The 19,730-nt window shown below is 46.5% G+C and overlaps 8 protein-coding genes across 8 annotated transcripts; 4 read left to right on the plus strand and 4 right to left on the minus strand.

Annotated features, from left to right (window-relative positions):
* Positions 1-483: 483 nt before the first annotated feature.
* EDB93DRAFT_1091597 (uncharacterized protein) lies at positions 484-1,383 on the minus strand (the record flags this gene model as incomplete). The annotated part of the gene is made up of 1 exon (XM_041446373.1): positions 484-1,383. The coding sequence occupies one exon, from the start codon at positions 1,381-1,383 to the stop codon at positions 484-486; it is 900 nt and encodes a 299-aa protein (XP_041304156.1).
* Positions 1,384-1,888: 505 nt separating this feature from the next.
* EDB93DRAFT_1050788 (uncharacterized protein) lies at positions 1,889-2,368 on the plus strand (the record flags this gene model as incomplete). The annotated part of the gene is made up of 1 exon (XM_041444678.1): positions 1,889-2,368. A coding segment is annotated over one exon (480 nt), but the record flags the coding sequence as incomplete, so codon positions are not given.
* A 196-nt stretch (positions 2,369-2,564) lies between these two features.
* EDB93DRAFT_1043341 (uncharacterized protein) lies at positions 2,565-4,381 on the plus strand (the record flags this gene model as incomplete). The annotated part of the gene is made up of 4 exons (XM_041444590.1): positions 2,565-2,709; positions 3,073-4,039; positions 4,095-4,194; positions 4,253-4,381. Coding segments are annotated over 4 exons (1,341 nt in total), but the record flags the coding sequence as incomplete, so codon positions are not given.
* Positions 4,382-11,704: 7,323 nt separating this feature from the next.
* EDB93DRAFT_1091580 (uncharacterized protein) lies at positions 11,705-11,938 on the plus strand (the record flags this gene model as incomplete). The annotated part of the gene is made up of 1 exon (XM_041446372.1): positions 11,705-11,938. A coding segment is annotated over one exon (234 nt), but the record flags the coding sequence as incomplete, so codon positions are not given.
* An 825-nt stretch (positions 11,939-12,763) lies between these two features.
* Positions 12,764-13,285, minus strand: EDB93DRAFT_1091637 (uncharacterized protein; the record flags this gene model as incomplete). The annotated part of the gene is made up of 1 exon (XM_041446375.1): positions 12,764-13,285. A coding segment is annotated over one exon (522 nt), but the record flags the coding sequence as incomplete, so codon positions are not given.
* An 89-nt stretch (positions 13,286-13,374) lies between these two features.
* On the minus strand, positions 13,375-13,668 carry EDB93DRAFT_1049032 (uncharacterized protein; the record flags this gene model as incomplete). The annotated part of the gene is made up of 1 exon (XM_041444655.1): positions 13,375-13,668. A coding segment is annotated over one exon (294 nt), but the record flags the coding sequence as incomplete, so codon positions are not given.
* A 246-nt stretch (positions 13,669-13,914) lies between these two features.
* EDB93DRAFT_1045750 (uncharacterized protein) lies at positions 13,915-14,373 on the minus strand (the record flags this gene model as incomplete). The annotated part of the gene is made up of 2 exons (XM_041444617.1): positions 13,915-13,995; positions 14,053-14,373. Coding segments are annotated over 2 exons (402 nt in total), but the record flags the coding sequence as incomplete, so codon positions are not given.
* A 1,221-nt stretch (positions 14,374-15,594) lies between these two features.
* On the plus strand, positions 15,595-16,798 carry EDB93DRAFT_1106825 (uncharacterized protein; the record flags this gene model as incomplete). The annotated part of the gene is made up of 3 exons (XM_041447661.1): positions 15,595-15,906; positions 16,078-16,546; positions 16,713-16,798. 3 exons carry the CDS (start codon positions 15,595-15,597, stop codon positions 16,796-16,798), a joined length of 867 nt encoding a protein of 288 aa, XP_041304163.1.
* Between the last annotated feature and the right edge of the window lie 2,932 nt (positions 16,799-19,730).

Here is a 19,730-nt window from a genome sequence, read left to right on the forward strand (position 1 = left end):
CCGTCTCGCATGGTGAGTATTTTGCCGATTTGTGCGCAGAGAGTATCGTACGATTCGTCCCAGAGTTTGGACACCTTGCACTCGATAATCCTGTGCGGGTTTCATCCAAGACAAACGGCACAGGCAGATAGAACACCTCCGCCTGTGCCTGGATGAAAATCCTGCCTAGGTCTTTTGGCTCTGTTGCCGTACTCGGGTGAAGCTGCACGCTTATGCGACTCTCTCGAGTCTCTGTGCCTGGATGCGGACGTAACCCATTGTTCTGACTGAGCGCATGTTCGGCGCATTATATTGTGCAGCGTAGGCGTCGCATAGCATGTAGCGTGAGATGCGTGATGCGAGGCATGAGGTGTGAGGCATGTGGCATGTGGCATGAAGCAATACGACAGCGTGATGATTGCATGTTGTATTGTATGAATTTTTAAGTGCGTGACAAAAGAAAAAATGTGATAAAGATGAACATAGAATCGTAATAGAATATACTTATAAACTGACCTTATAATCGCGTGCGTTGTCTCTCTTGAGCCGTTCTTCCCAGTATACTTTCTCCCTCGTGTCTGCCAGTACTTTTTCATTAACCGTCGAAATGTTATATGGTCCTGTCGAGGATTTCGCTGCTACGTGCCAGCATCTGCGTTGCTCGGCCTGATAGACCAAAAGAGTCTTTTGCGCTATTGGATCTCGCAAAGAACAATACTTGTGCACTTGTATGTTCCTCCAGAACAGTGCCATCATTCTGATTCGATCTTCCGGCCAGTTCGCTTCTTCCAAGGCAACTAGAAAGCGAGGACATGCTTGACAAAATTCCTCGAACGGTAAGTTCTCATCATTGATAACCGACTTAGCGTTATGCGCTGATGCCGAAGAGATCCAGGCTGTAGATCCATCCGCCAAGGTTGATAGAACCATGGCGTCATCGTCTATAGTCTTCTTGATTGATGCCTCGTCTAGCCCATCGTTTGTGAAATACCACATTTTGATGTATTCACCTTTGTCTAGTTTACGAAGAACGTATGAGCAAGGTGTGACAGATGGTTCGTCCGGAATGCCCGTGTCCAGGATTGGAATATACTTATGTTTATTCTTCTTCCTTTCCTCCTTGTGTGCGGCATCTTCTTCGTCGATGCGTTCTTGTTCGACTTGTTCCTGTTCGTCTTCTTGTATCCTTTGTGCATGCTCCCGCTGCTCTCTGTCCTCAGCTAACTGCTGCTGCCACAAAACCTTGTCTGTCTCGTTGTTAGCTTGCCATATGTTCCTGAGTAATTGAATTGCTTGTTCTTCATCGATGTTCTCATTAATGAGTTGTGCTCTCGTGTTCGCAAAGTTAATTGATGCATAGTCCGGACAGATATTGAAATTTGGATCATTTCGAATTCTTGGCATAATTATTCGAAATTGTCTGACTGTTCTTTTTTGCGACGAAACGAGAGCGTTATCAAGCAGTGGAGGCATTGTGAGTACTAGGTAGAAGTACAAAACAAGAAGTGTGAGAAAACTCGAGAGGCTGTGTCACCACATAGACCTCATTCTACATGCGTTCTCGAATCTCGATCTTGCGTAGAATACAATACAACCATACAAAGTTTTTCCGACATAATTCCGACTTTTTGTTGGGCTCTAACACACCTAGCCGACTGGCACAACTTGCTGTGGCGCAAGATTATGTTCTGTTTGTCTCACCATAAAATCTCAATCCTTTTGAGAAATCGTCCACCGGTGTCTGCAAAATAATGAATAAACTAATATTATTATTAAAAGGGTTTAAGCGAAGAGGTGCAAACATTCGCCGCACGATGAACATGCTGCACCTCAAGGCCACTAGCTATAGATCAAAGTGTGATTGGTACTGATTGCAGAATAGAGCCTTTTTCCCCCCATGCAAGCCGCTAATTCGATCAGCAACATATTGCATGCCCTCCAGACCAATCAATTGTCTGTTGCGGGCTTTGTGCAGGGTTTATTGAATAGCAAAGATCCACATCATCACATTGGGCGCGAGTCTCTGCTTCGCAATGCTGGAAACATCTGTTCATTGCTCTATCATCAAGAGAGCGCCCACGAGCCAGTATCAAAATGGGCAATTGCAGCAGTTACAAAGATAATCTGCAGAGAAGTTACTGATTTGAGCCATGAGAGGCACGGGCTATGTTTCAAGGCAAGTGCTGCAACGGTCGAGCAGCTCGAAGGCAAATTTATGGAGATGATGGCAACAAAAATGTGTATGGTAACACCATTGTTGTGGGGCCTCATCAGCGCTCTCCTCGACAGCCATCAGGACCGCCGTCGTGCCATGATAAATCTTGATGGCATGGCAAGTAGCCTTGGTTCAGAGGCAGAGATGGATCTTGGCGAGTTTGGTGGTCATGAAACTGAAGGTTGGAAGAGTGCAACATCTATGCAAGTGACGATGGCGACGGTGGGGGGAATACAAAGAAGACACCCAAAAAAAACCAGGTATGGGCAGCAGAAAGGAATGCTGCGCTAATGGCCATTGTGAGTCTGGGTCAATCAATATGCAATCGTTTGAGTTAACAATTTTGCTACAGAAGGCAGTTGTCTGCATCAGTATATTCCTACAGAACTCAAATGAGAGGTGCAATTACCTTCAAGGCATCCTTGGGTTCTTTTATCACTCGACCTCGGTCCCAGAGAAAGTCATCGAAACACTTGCTCATGCCGGTCTGTCCATCAGCATTTCTTCAATCCACAGTGCTGTCCAATCTGTATCAAACCAGACATCAGCTAGAATAAGACACGCAGTTTGATCACTACAGTCAGCATTTGCTTACGATAACTTTGATATTGACTTCAAAACTGATCAGCCAACGCTCAAGCACCGTTCAAATTTTGTCAGTGCAACCTCTGCGACTGTCATACCACTGTTTGGCGTGAACAGCGCCAACCAGTTGCGCTGTTCCCAGTGGATGTGGGAATGAAACCCTCACAATCCAACCCTCCCTCTCAACCCACCACATCCTCTGTTTATCGAACTTAAATCTATGATGTGGCTGCATAAAGATGACACTTACAACCAACAGCCAAACCCAATGATACCTAGTCCACGGCAAGAAGCATTTGCGTGGCATGTTCGGGAGATCCTAGTCCACCATGGCCGACATTTTCGACATTTTGAGAAGGAGTTGTGCGAGCCAGCACCGGTGGACCGCATACCCTTGCACAAGACTGAGCAGGTACCTTGCTGGGCCATGAACATCAAACAGTCAACAACAGATGGAAACATTGAAGTGATGGAAAACTTACTTCGTCAAGGGGGGATTGGAGATCAAAATAGCGATGACTTCAACAAGGACCATGACATAGACATGTCAGATCACGTACTCCTTGTCCATGGTGACCTTTTGACAAAGGAAAGGCTGGACACTGTTGGCAACAGCAGGAGAATTGAAATGACACCAAAAAACCGCTTACAATATGTTGTTTTTCTTCCTGGGTTTTTCCATTACAAGATGGCATGTGCGGATGCGCTCTGGCGTATATATCTTCAGCCAAAGGAAGGCAGAGATGATGAGAATAGTCTGTTCCAGTCAGTGAGGTACTTGCGACCAGATGAAACCAAGAAGATGGTTACCAAGCCTGGATTTCGACGTATGCATGAAGTCATACATCACGACCTTCAAGCATCAATGCTTGACTGCTGGCGACTTGAAGCGCAGAGCCAAAACCGCGAGTGGACGACCCTGGAATTGTTCACAGCTTCGAAACCATCCTGGGATACTATTGTAAGTATATCACACACGATCGTGGAGAAGTATGTTGCACGCACAGATACACTCGACCACACACATGAGAAGCCCAAGGAACAATGGGACAGGCATTTTGAAAACCAAGTCCTTCGAAATCGAGACAGATTGCTGTACGTTGACCTATGTCAAGCAATGAATGCCGGAGATATTGGTCGAGTGGAGGCTTCGTTTCTGCCATGGATATACCTGTTCAAGGCCACAGGGAAGCATAAATATGCGATACAGATCCTGCACTTCCTGACCAACCTTCGATATAACTACCCCATCGAGCTGAGGTGTGTAACTTGCAGAGTCTACTAAGGGCAGGAGATCAACGTTACAGACGAGCAGAAACATAATCCGGATGAACTTATTATGTAATCCGATGGGAAAACCCTTGTCCTTCTGTCCAGTTGACTGGTTGGTAGAGAGAAACAACTTGTATACAAAAGTCAGTGATTGATTGACATGGCGCACACGGCCAGACACAAGATTTGACTGTATGATAGGTTATATTTGCTGGAACAGGACCCAATCGCACAATCAATCACATTATCAAGCAGTCGCCTCTTATTGAAGTCTATCGTAACTGTCATGTCACTGTGGAGAACACATTCCATTTAACTCATTGCACTGTTACGACTGGGATAGTTCTGCTGTTGCCGGTCAAGATAGACCTGTCGGGCGAACAGTTCGTCGGCCTTCCTAATACAAGGAAGGTTTCTGGTGGTTCCTACTGCACGAGCCGCGGCTTCTATGCAGGATCAGCGGCGAGTGGTTTTAGCACTTCTGCCTAGGCGGTGAGTGGTTTTAGCACTTCTACCGCAATCAAGGGTTTCAGGCTAAGACAGTGAGTGACTGCCTTAGAATCAGAGTTCAGGCTACTAAGGGTGGAGACCTTAGTAGATCAGGTTTCAAGGGGAAAACCCAGTAGATTAAGTTAAGGAATACATCTATGGTACATGGGGTTTATATAGGTAAAAGGAGACGGCGTAGCCGCGACAAGAAAGTAACAGAGATAGGAAAAAGAGTACAACCTATCAAGATAGCAAAGATAGGTGAAACCGCCATGCGGCGCAAGATAGTATCTATGTTACAATCAGAAAGAAGAGAAGTGCGGACAGCCCGCTTGATAAGAGAATAGCCGAGTCTAGATGAGTCTAGAATCGGCGGCATGGTTACAAGGAACAGAAAAATGAAATAGGAGTAAATGTTATTGTAACATTACCCCGGTGTAACCGTTGAAGTCTCCGACTTCAATCCATTCTAGCGTCGTCATAGTAGACGGGGTCTGCTTCAGCGTTGTTGTAGTCATCAAGGTCCGTAGAGGAGCTTGGTTGGTTGCGATAATCTTCATCGGCTTGTTCGCATTCTTGCTCATAGAATGCTCTCTGGTCTGCCTCCCAATTGCGGAGGGCTTCATAGAATCCGTCATCTGTATAGACAATCGGAAGTGGGTAGGTTCCCTCTAAGGTCTTTGCAATAGACCGAGAGGTGTCCGGGGGCGATGGACGTGGCATACCACGCAGGAGTACTGAGGGCAGTTCTTATGGCGGTGCCCGTATTCTTTGCATATGCGGCATTTGACGTTGTCAAAGCCTGGCTTCTTTGTGGAGATGCGAGGAGGTGGGGACGGAGAAGTAAGGTCGATGACCTCTCGTTCTTTCTGTTTGTCTGCTCTCATGCAGCGCCTTCGAGCGATCTGGTATCCAGTAGGTTTTCTTCCTCTAGTGGCAACCTGAGGTTGCGGCGCTCTGATAGGATGAGGGACGGGAGACGGGTCACGATCTGGTGACTGATGATGGGAGAGAGGACGAGGAGGAGAAGGCGGACGAGCGACTTCAGTCGCGGTTCGGTTGGCAACGATGTGTATAACTGATAGCAGGTCAGGCTTAAGGCTATCAGGGAGAAGCTGAAGCGCAATCGATCTGATGCGCCTTTGGCACTGGATGACTTCATGGGCTTCCTGCGCAGAGGCGAGGGGAATTCGGTTTGCGGATAGTTCAATAAGACGAGTGGTTCTGATGATGTTAATAACGGCAGCAATTATCGCTGCGCTCCTTGCTGGGCGTTCGGCGAGCTTTCTTTCCAGCTCGAGTGCGTGTTGCTCAGATAGTAGCGTTGCTTCAAGGAGGGCGTCTCCCTCAATACGATCAATGACGGTGAAATATAGAGAGGAAGAAAGTGATACGTCGGTATCCTCTGACGATGAGGAGTCGGAGATGGAGGATGCAAGGGAGGATTGTTCATCTAGTACTGAATCGTTCATGTCTGGGAGATGGGGACGAAATGTTCTTGGAGTTCGGCGGAGTCAAGGGTAAGAGTGGAAGGAGGCAGTGGACATGTTTTCTTTGACTGGGTTGCTTGGGTTTTTCTGTCCTTCAAGCCAATTTCGTTCTCTTCTTATACGCTTTGAGAAGCGTCTGGGAATTTTCTAGGTCAGTCTTCTTTGACCCATTCGTTGCTGGCAGATGAGTATCCTTTCCAGGATACTAGATAGCGACGGCGTGCCGCTGTTCCTTTGTGTGCGAGGATCGCTTCTACTTCGTACTCCTCAACCCCATTAATGATGTCAGGTGAGGGTTCAATGAAATTCGGGCCGTGGACCTCTGTCTCCCGATAGGAGGATAGTTCAGATGCATGGAACGTGGGGTGGACTTTCCATTGTTCCGGGAGCTGGAGTGTGAAGGTGATGGGAGATAGCACCTTGGTAATGGTAAAGGGGCCGTGCCGCTTTGGCGCCAGCTTCTTCGAGGGTAGGTGCATCAATAAATGCTCCGCTGACAACCAGACCTTATCTCCAATCTTCCATGGTTCATACTTCTTCCTGTGCGTCCTTTCGGCCATTCGTTGCATAGCGATGTTGTGGCAAGACACCGCTTCTTCTCTCATTTTCTGGAGGTTGGTAACGCGGTCCTCGGCCGCGGGGATGTCGGTAGGGGGAAAGGCGTAGGGGATGCCTCTAGGCTCATAGCCCATCATCAGGAAGAACGGTGATGCGTTCCGTGCATCGTGCTTTCGGTGGTTATGCACGAATTCTGCCATAGGTAGATGCTGTACCCAGGCTTCAGGGTTCGATCGGCAGTAGATCCGAAGGTAGGTTCAATCTCCTGGTTCAACCTTTCTGTCTGTCCGTCGGTCTGAGGGTGATATGCGGTGGATAGGGCAACTTCATAGTCTAGTAATCTTCCGAGTTCTTTGGAGAACTTCGATGCGAACTGCGGTCCGCGATCTGAAATGAGCTTGTCATGGAGCCCAAAGCGTAGGAAAACTTTCTTGAAAAATAGTTGCGCTACTCCTTCGGAGGTGATGTTCTTCTTGCAAGGTGAAATAATTACCCCCTTTGTAAGTCCGTGGTCTACCACGACCATCATAGAATCATAACCACCGCTCTCGGGGAGGTCGGTGATTAGATCAACGGAGAGCTGGGAAAAGGGGCGTACACCGGAAGAGCTGATCGGTTTCAGGGGAGGAGTAGTGGGGTGAGTGTCAGATTTCATCTGCTGACACGTGGCACATCCTTCGACATATTTCCTAATAAAGGTGCCCATCTGGGGCCACCAATAGTCACGTTTGACTAGTTCTTCTGTTTTGAATCTGCCGGGGTGTCCGGCGGTCGGGTGATCATGGTGAAGCTGCAAGATACGGCTTCGGGTAGCGGGGGGTGCGTAGGCACGGTTCTTGTACTGCAAGATACCGTTATCGAATTTCCAGTCGGATAATGCCGACTTCATGGGGGGCAAGCATAGCCCATCTAATGCGTCACTGGCGGTCTTGATGATGGGATCCGCCGTAGGATCATCGGCTTTCAGAGCCGTTTCTAGTTCGATGTCGATGAGTCGAACAAACATATCATCAGGTAATAGGATAACGTCCTGGTTATCGGTCTCGGTGGGATGGTGATCAGGGACGGCGGGATAGAGCGTCAGGGGCAGCGAGCTTGGTTCCAGCTACATGATGAAATTCGAGGTCGAATTCATTCAGAGTGAGCTGCCAGCGTGCTTGGCGACGGGTCAATTGTTGAGCAGATCTGAAATAGAGGAGGTTCATATGATCTGTGAATACAATGACGGGGTGACCGTGTCCTTCGAGATAATGTCTCCATGCTGTCAAAGCACGGATGACGGCCAGTAGTTCTCTATCATAAATCTGATAGTTTCGTTCTGCTGCATTGAGAGATGCAGAAAGATAGGCGCAGGGGTGGTAAGCGCCGTTTTCAGTCAGTCTGAAGTAGCACTGCTCCAGTTGCTACTAGGGAAGCGTCTGTTGCAATAGCGAATTGCTTTGCAGGATCGGGGTTTCTTAAGACAGGTTCCGTCATAAAGCACTTTCTGAGTGCTTGGAAGCTGTTTTCTTCTACTTCAGTCCAGCAGAATGGCTGGGTCTTCTTCGTCAGGTTGTTCAGGGGTTTCGCGATGTCAGAAAAGTGGGGATGAAATGCCGATAGAAGTTGCAAAATCCGAGGAAAGATCGTACATCGGTGACGGTTTTCGGTGTCGGCCAATCTGCGATGCCCTTAAGCTTAGTAGGGTCCATTGCGATTTGTCCAGGTCTGATGATCATTCCGAGGTAGTCGACTTCTTGTACATCGAATAAGCATTTCTCCGCTTTCAGGAATAGTTTCTCTTTTCTGAGAATGTCTAGTATTCGGCGAGTTCGTTCGTGATGTTCTTCAAGATTTCTTGAAAATATCAGGATGTCATCCATGTAGACGATGAGCCATCCTTCATTCAGTTCCTGCTGGAATGTCTGGTTCATATAGGCCTGGAAAGTACCGGGTGAATTGCAAAGACCAAAGAACATGACATTCGGCTCAAAGAGTCCGAATTCAGTTGTAAATGCTGCCTTCCATCTATCTTCGGGGTGAATCCGAATGTTGTTATATCCAGACCGGACGTCCATCTTGGTAAAGTACTTTGCGTCGCGAAGTTTTGCTAAGAGTGGCGGGATGAGGGGAAGGGGGTACGCGTTCTTGATTGTCCATTCATTAATATACCGGTAGTCTTGACAAGGCCGTAAGGATCCGTCTTTCTTTCCAACGAAGAAGAAGCCGCTTGACTGAGGGGATTTCGAGGGAGAGATGAATTCCTTTTTCACGTGTTCATCAATGAATGCTTTGACCGCGACCCTTTCTTTCTCAGATAAGGGGTAGAGCTTGGAGGATTTGGGGATATATCCAGGTTTGGTTTCAATCCTGTGGATCAATACCAGGTCGGTGAGGTGGCATAGAGTTAAGACCGTCTTTGGCAAAAAGGTCGGCGAAGTCGTGAAGATAAGAAGGGAACTAATTCTTCGAATGTCTTCTTTTTCTTCTCAATCTCACCTTCCATGGCTAATTCCTGAGACTTGTTACTAGGTCTTCAGATATTCGGGAAGTGAGGGGGGCTTTGCCATTTTCTTGGTTTCAAATGCCGAGGTACCGTCACGAGTCAGGGGGGTGTCCAAATCCAAATTCTCTATCAGGCGTACTGCGGTGGCGTCCTGGGAGTATTCAATGAGGAATTCATCGTTGGTGAGGGAAAAGGAGGCCAATTCTTCGACTTTCGGTGCGAAGTTATCCTTTATCCAAGCGTCATACTTCTGATCAAAGTTCGGGATTTCTAATCCCTCATCTTCTTCGTCTGGGTCAGGGTTCAAGTACGGGATGGGTTCATCTTCATCGGGGATCTCCTCGATGGAGGCACGGAATTCTTCTTTCCTCTGGCGGGTAGGCTCAGAGACAACGGAGACTTTTCTTGAAGTCATGGGTTCGGGGTTCAGCGCCTTCTTGGGGGTCGCTGGTTCTTTGATAGGCACCTTCTTGGGGTGCAGGATATTCTTGGGGGCCTTCCTGGGGTAAGGCTTCGGTTTGAAGAGCGGTTTGAAGCCTGCGTCCTTCCTTTCTTGATCTATCCAGAGTTCTACTTCTCTGGATCTTGGGGTCTCGTTGAGGGTGAGACAGTTTTCTGCCCAGTTGATGTCTGGGTTCATGGCTTTCAGCCAGGGGAATCCAAGGAGAATGTTGTCCTTGGTTCGAAGCTTGGTCACGTTGAATTTTCCATACATGACCCGCTTGTCAATCTTGATGCCGAGTTCGACATATTCTCTAATCTTCCCGCCACGGCAGTCACTACCGTCGGCGGTGACCATGGTGAAGGGTTTCGAGAGTTTCTTGGTCCGAATTCCGTGATAGTCGATGAATTCGGTGCTGATGAATGATCCGGCGGCGCCGGAATCGATGACTACAGTGGTTTCGACTGGTTTCGCACGTTTAGTTGGGAGGAGAGTGGCAGGGACACGTAACTCTTCTTTATTACCAACATGATGTACAGTGCGAACTGGAATGGGAGGGACTGGCGTCGATACAGACCTCCATTCTAAAAATCCCCCTTCTTAGTCATCCTACGGGTATCCATAGTTTCATCGTCAGATTCTTCTTCTTTATGCTTGGCCTCACGGGCCGGTTTCTTCTCCTTTGGGTGGTGTTCCCTATCATTGGCTCTGTGGCCAGTCTGGTGGCATATGAAGCATTTGCCTGCTCTCATATGTTCGGCCCTTTCTTTGTCTGAGAGGCGGTCGACCTCCATGGAGTCTCTGTCTCCTCGTGGTTGGTACCTTTCAGGTCCGAACCGGTTCTTCTTCTTCTGGCCCTGGTTGTGGTTCTTGGGCCTCAGCGCAATGATCTGCTGATAGGCGTTATCCATCTCTCTGGCCGTGTTGACCATTCCTTCGAAGTCCTTCGAGATATTGCCTGCTCTGTAGATAGCATTGGCAATTCCGAATTTCAATCCGGCGGTAAAGAAGTGGACTCTAGATCCTTCTTCAGTGAGACTGGTCAACTGGAAGAGATGTCTAATCTCTGCGATGTATTCTTCTAAGGACCCTTCTTGCTTGAAGGTCCTAAGCTTGATCCACGCTTCGGTGGCTGCTTCTCCCGTGGTGAATGCTTTGAGGAAAGCTTTCTTGAAGTCTTCCCACGTTCCATACCCGATGGGTTGCTTATTCTTGTCTAGCCTTGTGGCGTCTTGGGCTAGAGTCAGGAAGTCCTCCTTCCAGGTCAATGCCGTCTTTTCATTCATGAAAGAGGTGGCGAAAATGATGCATTTCTTGTCAGTGTCATAGATTTCACTGTTGATGTCAAGGTAGGCGGCGACCGAGAGCAAAAAGCTTTTTGCGTTCTTCTCGTTGCCATCAAAGGTCGGTGGGGTTCCGATCTTAATTTCAATTGGTCTGTGGGCGGCTGCAGGCTGCTGCTGCTGCGGCGGCGGGCACTGGATGAGGCGGAATGTCCCGACATGTTTCCGAATGCGGCGGCAAGGATGTTCGCGGTTATCGAATCAATGGTGTCAAAGTACTGTTGGAAAACAGGTACTGGGTGAGGAACTTAATCTTTTGTTACGACTGGGATAGTTCTGCTGTTGCCGGTCAAGATAGACCTGTCGGGCGAACAGTTCGTCGGCCTTCCTAATACAAGGAAGGTTTCTGGTGGTTCCTACTGCACGAGCCGCGGCTTCTATGCAGGATCAGCGGCGAGTGGTTTTAGCACTTCTGCCTAGGCGGTGAGTGGTTTTAGCACTTCTACCGCAATCAAGGGTTTCAGGCTAAGACAGTGAGTGACTGTCTTAGAATCAGAGTTCAGGCTACTAAGGGTGGAGACCTTAGTAGATCAGGTTTCAAGGGGAAAACCCAGTAGATTAAGTTAAGGAATACATCTATGGTACATGGGGTTTATATAGGTAAAAGGAAGCGGCGTAGCCGCGACAAGAAAGTAACAGAGATAGGAAAAAGAGTACACCCTATCAAGATAGCAAAGATAGGTGAAACCGCCATGCGGCGCAAGATAGTATCTATGTTACAATCAGAAAGAAGAGAAGTGCGGACAGCCCGCTTGATAAGAGAATAGCCGAGTCTAGATGAGTCTAGAATCGGCGGTATGGTTACAAGGAACAGAAAAATGAAATAGGAGTAAATGTTATTGTAACAATTTAACTCATTGCACAATCCGACACACACAACCTGACATGACAAAAACAATTCAGCGCCTAGCATCACGCGTGAAAGAAAAGCACTCACATATGTTCAAACCTGGCCAGTCAGCAATGTGCAGCATTCCCGATCAAGTAGCCGCCGGCATGACACTAATGCAAGAGAGAAAAGTCAGTATGGCAGATGAAGCAGAGACTGATGACATAGAACCAGAAGATTTGATAGACTGACCTCATATTGGAAGATGAAAACATGTCCAAGGATGTTAGAACTAGAGTAGCGGACGGTGTTGGGAGAGCAGTGGGAGGGACAGGAGGAATGTTTTCGCCGTTTAGAGTAGCGGACGGTGTTGGGAGAGCGGTGGCAGGGACAGGAGGAATGTTTTCACTGTTGGATTTTGACTGGTGGCTTTTGGTGCCATACTTTGGGCAGAGTCGATTTCTTGCTGTGGAGTGACAGAAATGGTTAACGGTCAGTGACAGTAGAACATTGTCAGGAAACATACCATTGTGCCCCATTCCTAGACATGCCCCACAATGATTCTGCCATTTTGACGGAGCTGCAGGCTGAGGTGGACCAGGTGTTGACTCATTTTGTCATGTTGAGGGTGCTAGTGCTGGTGTTGGATGGGCAGGTATACACGCCAGGACTATGTCGATGATTTTGGTGCCGTACTCATTTGCGTAGCACCAGTCAGTTTGCTGACAGAGGGAAGTGGTATCAGGAAGCTTGAGCGCGTATGCTAAGTCGCCAATCTGATCGAGAGTTTTGTTCAACAGGATGACTTGAGGACCAAAAAAGACGTCACTGTCAAGACCTTCCTCCACCATCTGAAGTTCATGCCACTCCCGCAACTTCTCCCGTAGTTGGCGCTCGCCAGATGTCATCTTGTGGTTGGGAATCCTGATCTTGCGTTTTGCTCGCAGCGATGGGAGAGCTTGTGTTGGAAGTAGGTTGATACTCAATGTGGTGTCACTGCACGTGTCACAGCACACGTGCGACCAGTCTGGGCTGCAGCGATGACAACATCAATTTTGTGATTCTTGCGCTTCGTTTTATTCAGTAAGCAGCAACATTAAATCAATTTGAATGGTAGTACCTGCAGTGTTATCAAAATATTCATCTGCGACCCTCCTGTGGCAGAACCCACGTAGATGTCCATTGATAAATGCTGCCATTGCGACTGTCTCATACTCCCCATTGTCAAGGCTGGTGGGAAGTATTTGTGAGACTCCTAGTCCTTCCGTGTTGTTCCCAATGCCAATTCTACTGTCTGTGTCATTGATATTGTCATCATCCGTGCTATCTCCATCAGTACTCCCTTCGTTCTCATCATGCAACCTCTCAGTTGTATTACCATGGCCACTTCTGACAACCTTTGCACTCTTTTGCAGGCACTGCTTTTTCGACGAGTCTGCAGTTCGCCTCCATTTGCCTTTGTAGGTGTCAAAATACTCTTGCTCAACAAAGTACATTGCTATTGCAGTCACCGCAGGGTCACGGGCAGCACATCCTAAATGCTGCATAAGTGCACACAGTGATCCAGTGTAGCCCCACTGGATAACCAACTGAATATCTCAAAGGTCGAGGCCCTAAATTTATGTAAACCATGAGTCTCTGAACCGTGAGTCTCCGTCATTACGAAGATTAAAAATAATGACTTTACCATCCCTGCCACATCCGTACAAAATATTCCCCATATTTCACCTTTACAGAGCTTTGCGATGATCTCGGTTCGAAACTCCATCATCATTCCCGAATGGAACCAAACTATTTTGTTGCGAAGGTGAGCCAGCAATTGAGTCCAGCAGTGTTCGACAGCGTGCTCAGCAATTCGTCGAGAATTGACGAAAACCATGAACTTCTTTGGCGGGCCAGCATCGAAATTGAGGACACAATCCAAATCGTGGAAGCAGTTTTTGGGGTAAAGCATCGGCACAACCATCAAATGGATATTTGGTCAGTCATTCGAACACTGAATCTTGACCACCCTGTTGACATTCATCCGCAGCTTTGTTTGCACGTCATGGAGTATGTGCAGAGGCATTGTTGCTGATGCAACATGAAATCCAACATGCGGTGGCAGTAGCCACCACAGAACACCCAGTTCATTGTAAAGGGGATGGAATCCATCTCCCCACTCGCTGATGCAGTGCCCCTCATCTATGGTAATGTTAAACAACTTTCCGGTGAATTTTTTTGACTTCCACAGCATCCAAAAGTGTTGGTCTTGGAGGATACGCTCTGGACTCACACTGATCACTTGGTATCTGAGGTCCTCGATATCCTGTTGAAGAGGTGAGGGTTTGATTGATATTCCGAGTCCTAATTAACGAGAACTGACCTTGAAAACCTGGTCTGTCGCAGTAGTGGCTGTCAAGTTCATAGCGCTGATACCCATAGCACAAACATCGTTCTCGTTCTTGTCACCAAGTATGTTTAGCGGTGTGATGATAATGGTGATTCTGTCGTCATTGCAGAGCATCGGAATCCAGAATGTCAAAGTCTTGCCGGAGCCAGTAGGTGAGATGGTGAAGACATCTTTTTTCTGAAGCTGAGATAGAGCCGAGTTGAGCTGCCAGGTACATGGAGTGAATCCAAACGAAGTTTCAGTGAGCATCTTGAGATCATCCAAGGTGGGGACTTCATATCGCAAAGCCGACATGACACTACTAGTGCAAAGAATGATGTATATCGACACATATCTCAAAAGAATTAATATTAATATTCATTACTGACATCTTGACTTCCGTAAGCGCCGGAGGATTGAGATTTTATGGTGAGACAAACAGAACATAATCTTGCGCCACAGCAAGTTGTGCCAGTCGGCTAGGTGTGTTAGAGCCCAACAAAAAGTCGGAATTATGTTGGAAAAACTTTATATGGTTGTATTTGTACACTAGGATTAAGGCACTCTACACACCGCCGATTGGTTTGGAGTCTGCACTGGATCTACCATACTGTCAAAAGGTGTGTAAAAACTTTCTCTCCAAGTGATTACTCTTGCATAAGGTAATTCAGTAGACTTTGACAAAGATTTATCTAGCTTTATTTAATGTATAATATTAATAATATGTATCATAATTGTAGACCACATGAAAAGGAATAGATAGGCAGCCTACATAGGTGAAATTTGCCAAAGCTATAATATTGACATGCCTGTGTTACTTAGTTATGATCTATTGACACACTGGTGTGTCATTGTCAGATGTATTTAACCTTCATGGGCAGTGTGGCATCTACATGGCCACTCAGCCTAAACCCTCAAGTATACCATGTGATTATTGTACTTCACCTATATTTTTCTGAATCTACTTTACAGTTCCAAGTTATTATGGTGCCCTGTGCCTCCATACCCTTTACCCTACTTATTTCACGTGTTACCTTATAGAAAAGCCTATTAAAGACCCAGTAGTTAGATATGTACAGTTGGTGTTCTTGCAACTAAGCTATTACCTGGTGACATTGCTTGATCATCTAAGTGTTTGCTATTGTGTCTTCACCTCAAGTGTTCCCACTTCAAGCTGTCGCCACATATTTTTTCACCTTCAACTAGCTTAATCTAAAACATATCCCACTGACATTCTCAAAACCTAGGTCTGGCCAACCTCTGGCGATGAGTCGGCAAACAACAAACAAGATTCCATTCAACAGCAACATGACAACTGTAAACTACGAACTATGACCCATCAACCAACGCGCATGGACAATCTTCCCAACACCAAGACCCCCAGGCACAATGCCTTCATCTCCCTTCAATGATACCCCTGACCTAGCCCCACATATAGTGGCTAAATCAGACAACCCCGCCCTATGAACAGTATGTTTGCATAGCAATGTCATTCAGATGAGAAACCCTTGGTTTGGGCTGTGTGCCCCCAAGGAGATGACCGACGGGAAAAGCCTGGTAGCCGATAATACCCCTGTATATGAAGAAAACTCTTTAGAAGATGTTAAAGAAATACTAAGTAATATTACCTTACCTCCTGCTCCTGGTGTAGTGGGCCCAAACTCCAAAAGTGATGAGTCCAATGACAGTGGTCATCCATGGGTCATGGTGCAACGAAAGCATCGCCATGAGGGTAACAAACCTGCAATAGTAAGAAATGACAGTGAGACATCTCACCATTTGACTGAGGCACAACAAACCATCATTCACAAGGCAAAACGTCGCCTGACAGATGATGAGCGTGAACAAGTGAACCAATGACAGTCAATGGTAGACTCACATGCAGGAAATGAGTATGCAGCATCAACAGATGTGGGACCCTTGAAAGGCAAGGCTATAGACCCCAGAGAGTGGGCAGCAGCTGGCCTCAATGAGGAAGAGTTGAATGCAGATGCCTAGCATGCTGCATTTAAGGCCTAGAGGGCTGCCAAGTCAGCCACCGAGGCTGAAGGAACTGACCTGGGTGACACTAGTACCGAAAGGGCCCCACCTAGGAGCATCGAGATCTCCAAGGAAGAGATTGAGTGCCTTGTGCAGGAACGAGCCATAGAGGCCGTAAGGGCCACAGAAGCACAAATGGAGAGGAAATATGAAAATAAGATCCACGAGCTAAATAGAAAGCTCAACAAAGAGCTGACTAAGGAAAAAGCACCTACTGGTGATAGTACAGCTTCTGCAGCTCGCCCCAAGCAGGTTAAACTCATTGTTGAACCAACGGAGAAGTACTTGACTCAGATGAGAGGATGTAGTAATACCCCTCACACCATGCAGCTGGTACATCAAGTAATGGCTGAAAGCTACATCAGGCAGGCATTAGGTCGAGTGTCCTCGAGAAAACCCGACAAAAGAACTCACCAGGCATTAGGTCCACCTGACAATGACCTGAGCAGTGAGTCTAGCTTGAGTGAATCATCAATGAGTTCATCCAAAAGCTCGAGTGAAGATTTGGCTGACTCAGACTTGAGGGATTTGGCATTTGATTTCTCATCTTCTCCAGTCTCTTTTAGTAGTCTCACAATCACTTAAGATTTAGTCACTTGATTCCAACTTCACAGTATATCAGCAGGTCATGTGGCCCTGTCAGTACATACTGCCTTGGATTAAGATCTGGGTCAAGCTTACACTGAGACTTCCAAGATAATGTGGATACATCCACTGCAATGCAAACCCAAATTACCCCCCCCAAACACTGATTTTACTTTGGCATCTCTTGAAGCAAACTCTCTCTTTGGATATCATTTTCTCACTCTGACCAAATCCTGCACTTCAGGCCTGTTTATGTGTGACAATCACAGAGTGACATGTAGCATCATCATGCATGAGGCCGTGATGCTCTTGGATCATCACACACTGTCTTCAGCCTAGAAAGTAAGCATAGGGTCCAGGATATTAAGAACAAAAAATGAAAAGAGATGAGAGGGATGACAAATTGACAATGTTGCATTTCTAACACATAGAGAGGAATGCCAATGGACATGCTCACTGCCATTGGACATATTTGAGACTAGCACCATATACACTGGACATCAAGTGATGAAATGCTGCAGTGGTTGAGCTCGTTGTTACCCATAGTGAGCACGAAGGTTTTGGCAATGTCTGCTGTAACATGCTGACATAATTTTATATTATTGTGTGTGAATAATAAATACAGCAGACTATGAAAAATGTATGTGGCATGACAGCAAATTGAACCGTCACCAAAGATCCACCATACTTGTCAGACTCAATTTTCATTTAACTATTCAAAGGTGTGGGTCGCACAGATGGAGAAGCACTGGAAAGAGGTTGGGCAAATATCAACCAGATAGCTACAAGCACTAAAGAGATGGGTCCAGGCTCTTGTCATGATACATTACAGTCATTGACCATCATTTGAGTTTTCACCATCATTTGCGTTTACCTTGTATGACACTTGAATTTGATACTATCCCATGTAACATTTTTGTTCTATCATACGAGTTATGTGCCTAACTACATATTGGCAGTAATGATAGGTATAAAAGACCTTGAACAAATGTGCGATGGTATGTTTTGTTGCGAAATTTTCACTATTAAGCATCCCTGAAAGCAAAACAACTAGAATCGGATTTGTAAATTGAAGAAATACCTGCAAACAACCTTCAAGCACATCACTGTTCTATTCCACAAGGGAGCTGATGAGTGTGTGTTGCCAGAATGTTGCCAGTGCAGAGTGTCTCAATAGTATCTTATCAGCGTCACCGAAGCAAAATAAGCAAGATCCGATAAACAGGAACATGATTATATAAGGAGGAGTTGAGGCAGTGGGAGGAAGAGCAAGCAAAGGCAAAGTTGGAGAGACAACACATGACACATGTCAAACTGAAGCTTGGGAGACTCGAGGCCACACTCCCAAAGCCGGCACTTGCCCACATTGATGAGGAAGAGGATGAGTCAGATGATAGCGAGGAAGAAGATTAATCTGCGTGACTAGGGAATAAATCTGCCTTTTTGGGTGAACTCAAATGATGATGAACATATGATAACACAAGATTTACACACTTTTCATTGCAGAATAACGTCTTGTTTGATGTTCTTCAAAATTTTGTTTGAAGTAGATTAGCAATTTTTGAGATTGTGTCAGGTTGTGTTGTGGTAGACATCTGAAAATTTCGAACTCAAATGATGGTCAATGACTGTAGATGATAATTTTAGTGACTGGAACTGGAAGAAGGTCACAATGTTTGGTAAGCTTCAAAGTCTTCTGCTACTCAAAGCTCATTGACTCATGCTATGTCAGGTCGCACTCTCATATGTAAACTGAAGGATGCGGTGAAGGTGAATCAACTCAGCTCTAGGTCAAATGGTAAATGGAAGGGGAGGGACACAAGAAGCTGATATAGTGATCAGTGCGACACCTAGTCTGTTATGCTTGCAGGGACAAGCATATTTGATCCAAGGGGAAGCAAAGAAGACAAATCCACAGTTGCGCAGCGGCTGTGCGAAGCGAGCAATGTGTGTGCAAGGCGCAGGAATGCAAAATGCAAAATGCAATGAGCAATAAATGAGGGCTCAATGAAAACAAAAGACTGCTAATAAATTCTGAATCTGGCTATGGACATCATGAGGGAAACTCCACTAAGGTAAGGAGTGTGTAATGTGGTAAGGGTGAAAAATGCGGACCTATATATGTGTCTTGCTAAGTGAGCTGAGTGTGAGATAATGTATGTAATAAGGTATGTAAGTCAGGGTCCATGCTCTAATATGTTGCCATATTGAATAAAAGCGAAAATACATACCAGGGAGACTTGCTGGACAGTGGGTGGATGCTCCTGGATGATAGGGTGATGAAAGCGCGGGAAAGCGAGTGATGCACAAGCGTGAGAACATCGTGCGAGGGTCCCGCGCACGGGAAAGTGTCACCCGATATGGAAATAGCTGGGAAAAGGCTAGGGAATGATGCTGCAAGTTGGTGCTGCGAACCCAGGTGGTATGCACTGAAGTATAACTCGTTGCAGACCTGCAATAGTGCAAATCTCTACAGCGGTGATCTGCACCAAGTCCCATGGTGAAGAACTCACAGATCTTGAGTGCACTGTAGCGATGGTCATGGCGCTGGGCTCGGAACCACAGTTTTTCATACTCATGTGAACATCCAAAACATACGCGCACATGTCCGAGCCACTTCACATCAGACCTTCGGACATCGCATTGGCTGATCACACTTCGCACGCACTTGTCCATCCCGTGTCCTGTCCATCCAAACTAGCCTCACTAGGTGCGTAGTTATTCCCATGCATGTTTTCTGACATTTGGACCGCGTTATTACATGTCCGCAGCACCTCGTGTCTTATTACATAGGACATCGGACCCGAAATATATCGCTACTATCTTCACCTGTAGTATTCCAAATTTCTATGTACTTACTTAAAAATACTCTGTAGTGACCCGTAGCAATCATCATCCAGTAGTTAGGAGCAGTTTCCCAACTCTGCAGATCACCCAGAATATTCTCTTAGTTCTTAGTTGCATTGCGAAATATTACCATTTGTTCACCCGTCATACTCCGTCACTCGTTATACTCGCACATACTGCTCGCAATCCGACACTCATTA

Source organism: Suillus bovinus, assembly GCF_016758785.1.
Source record: "Suillus bovinus strain UH-Sbo-P2 chromosome Unknown EDB93scaffold_65, whole genome shotgun sequence".
In the NCBI taxonomy this organism is placed as follows: Eukaryota; Fungi; Basidiomycota; class Agaricomycetes; order Boletales; family Suillaceae; genus Suillus; species Suillus bovinus.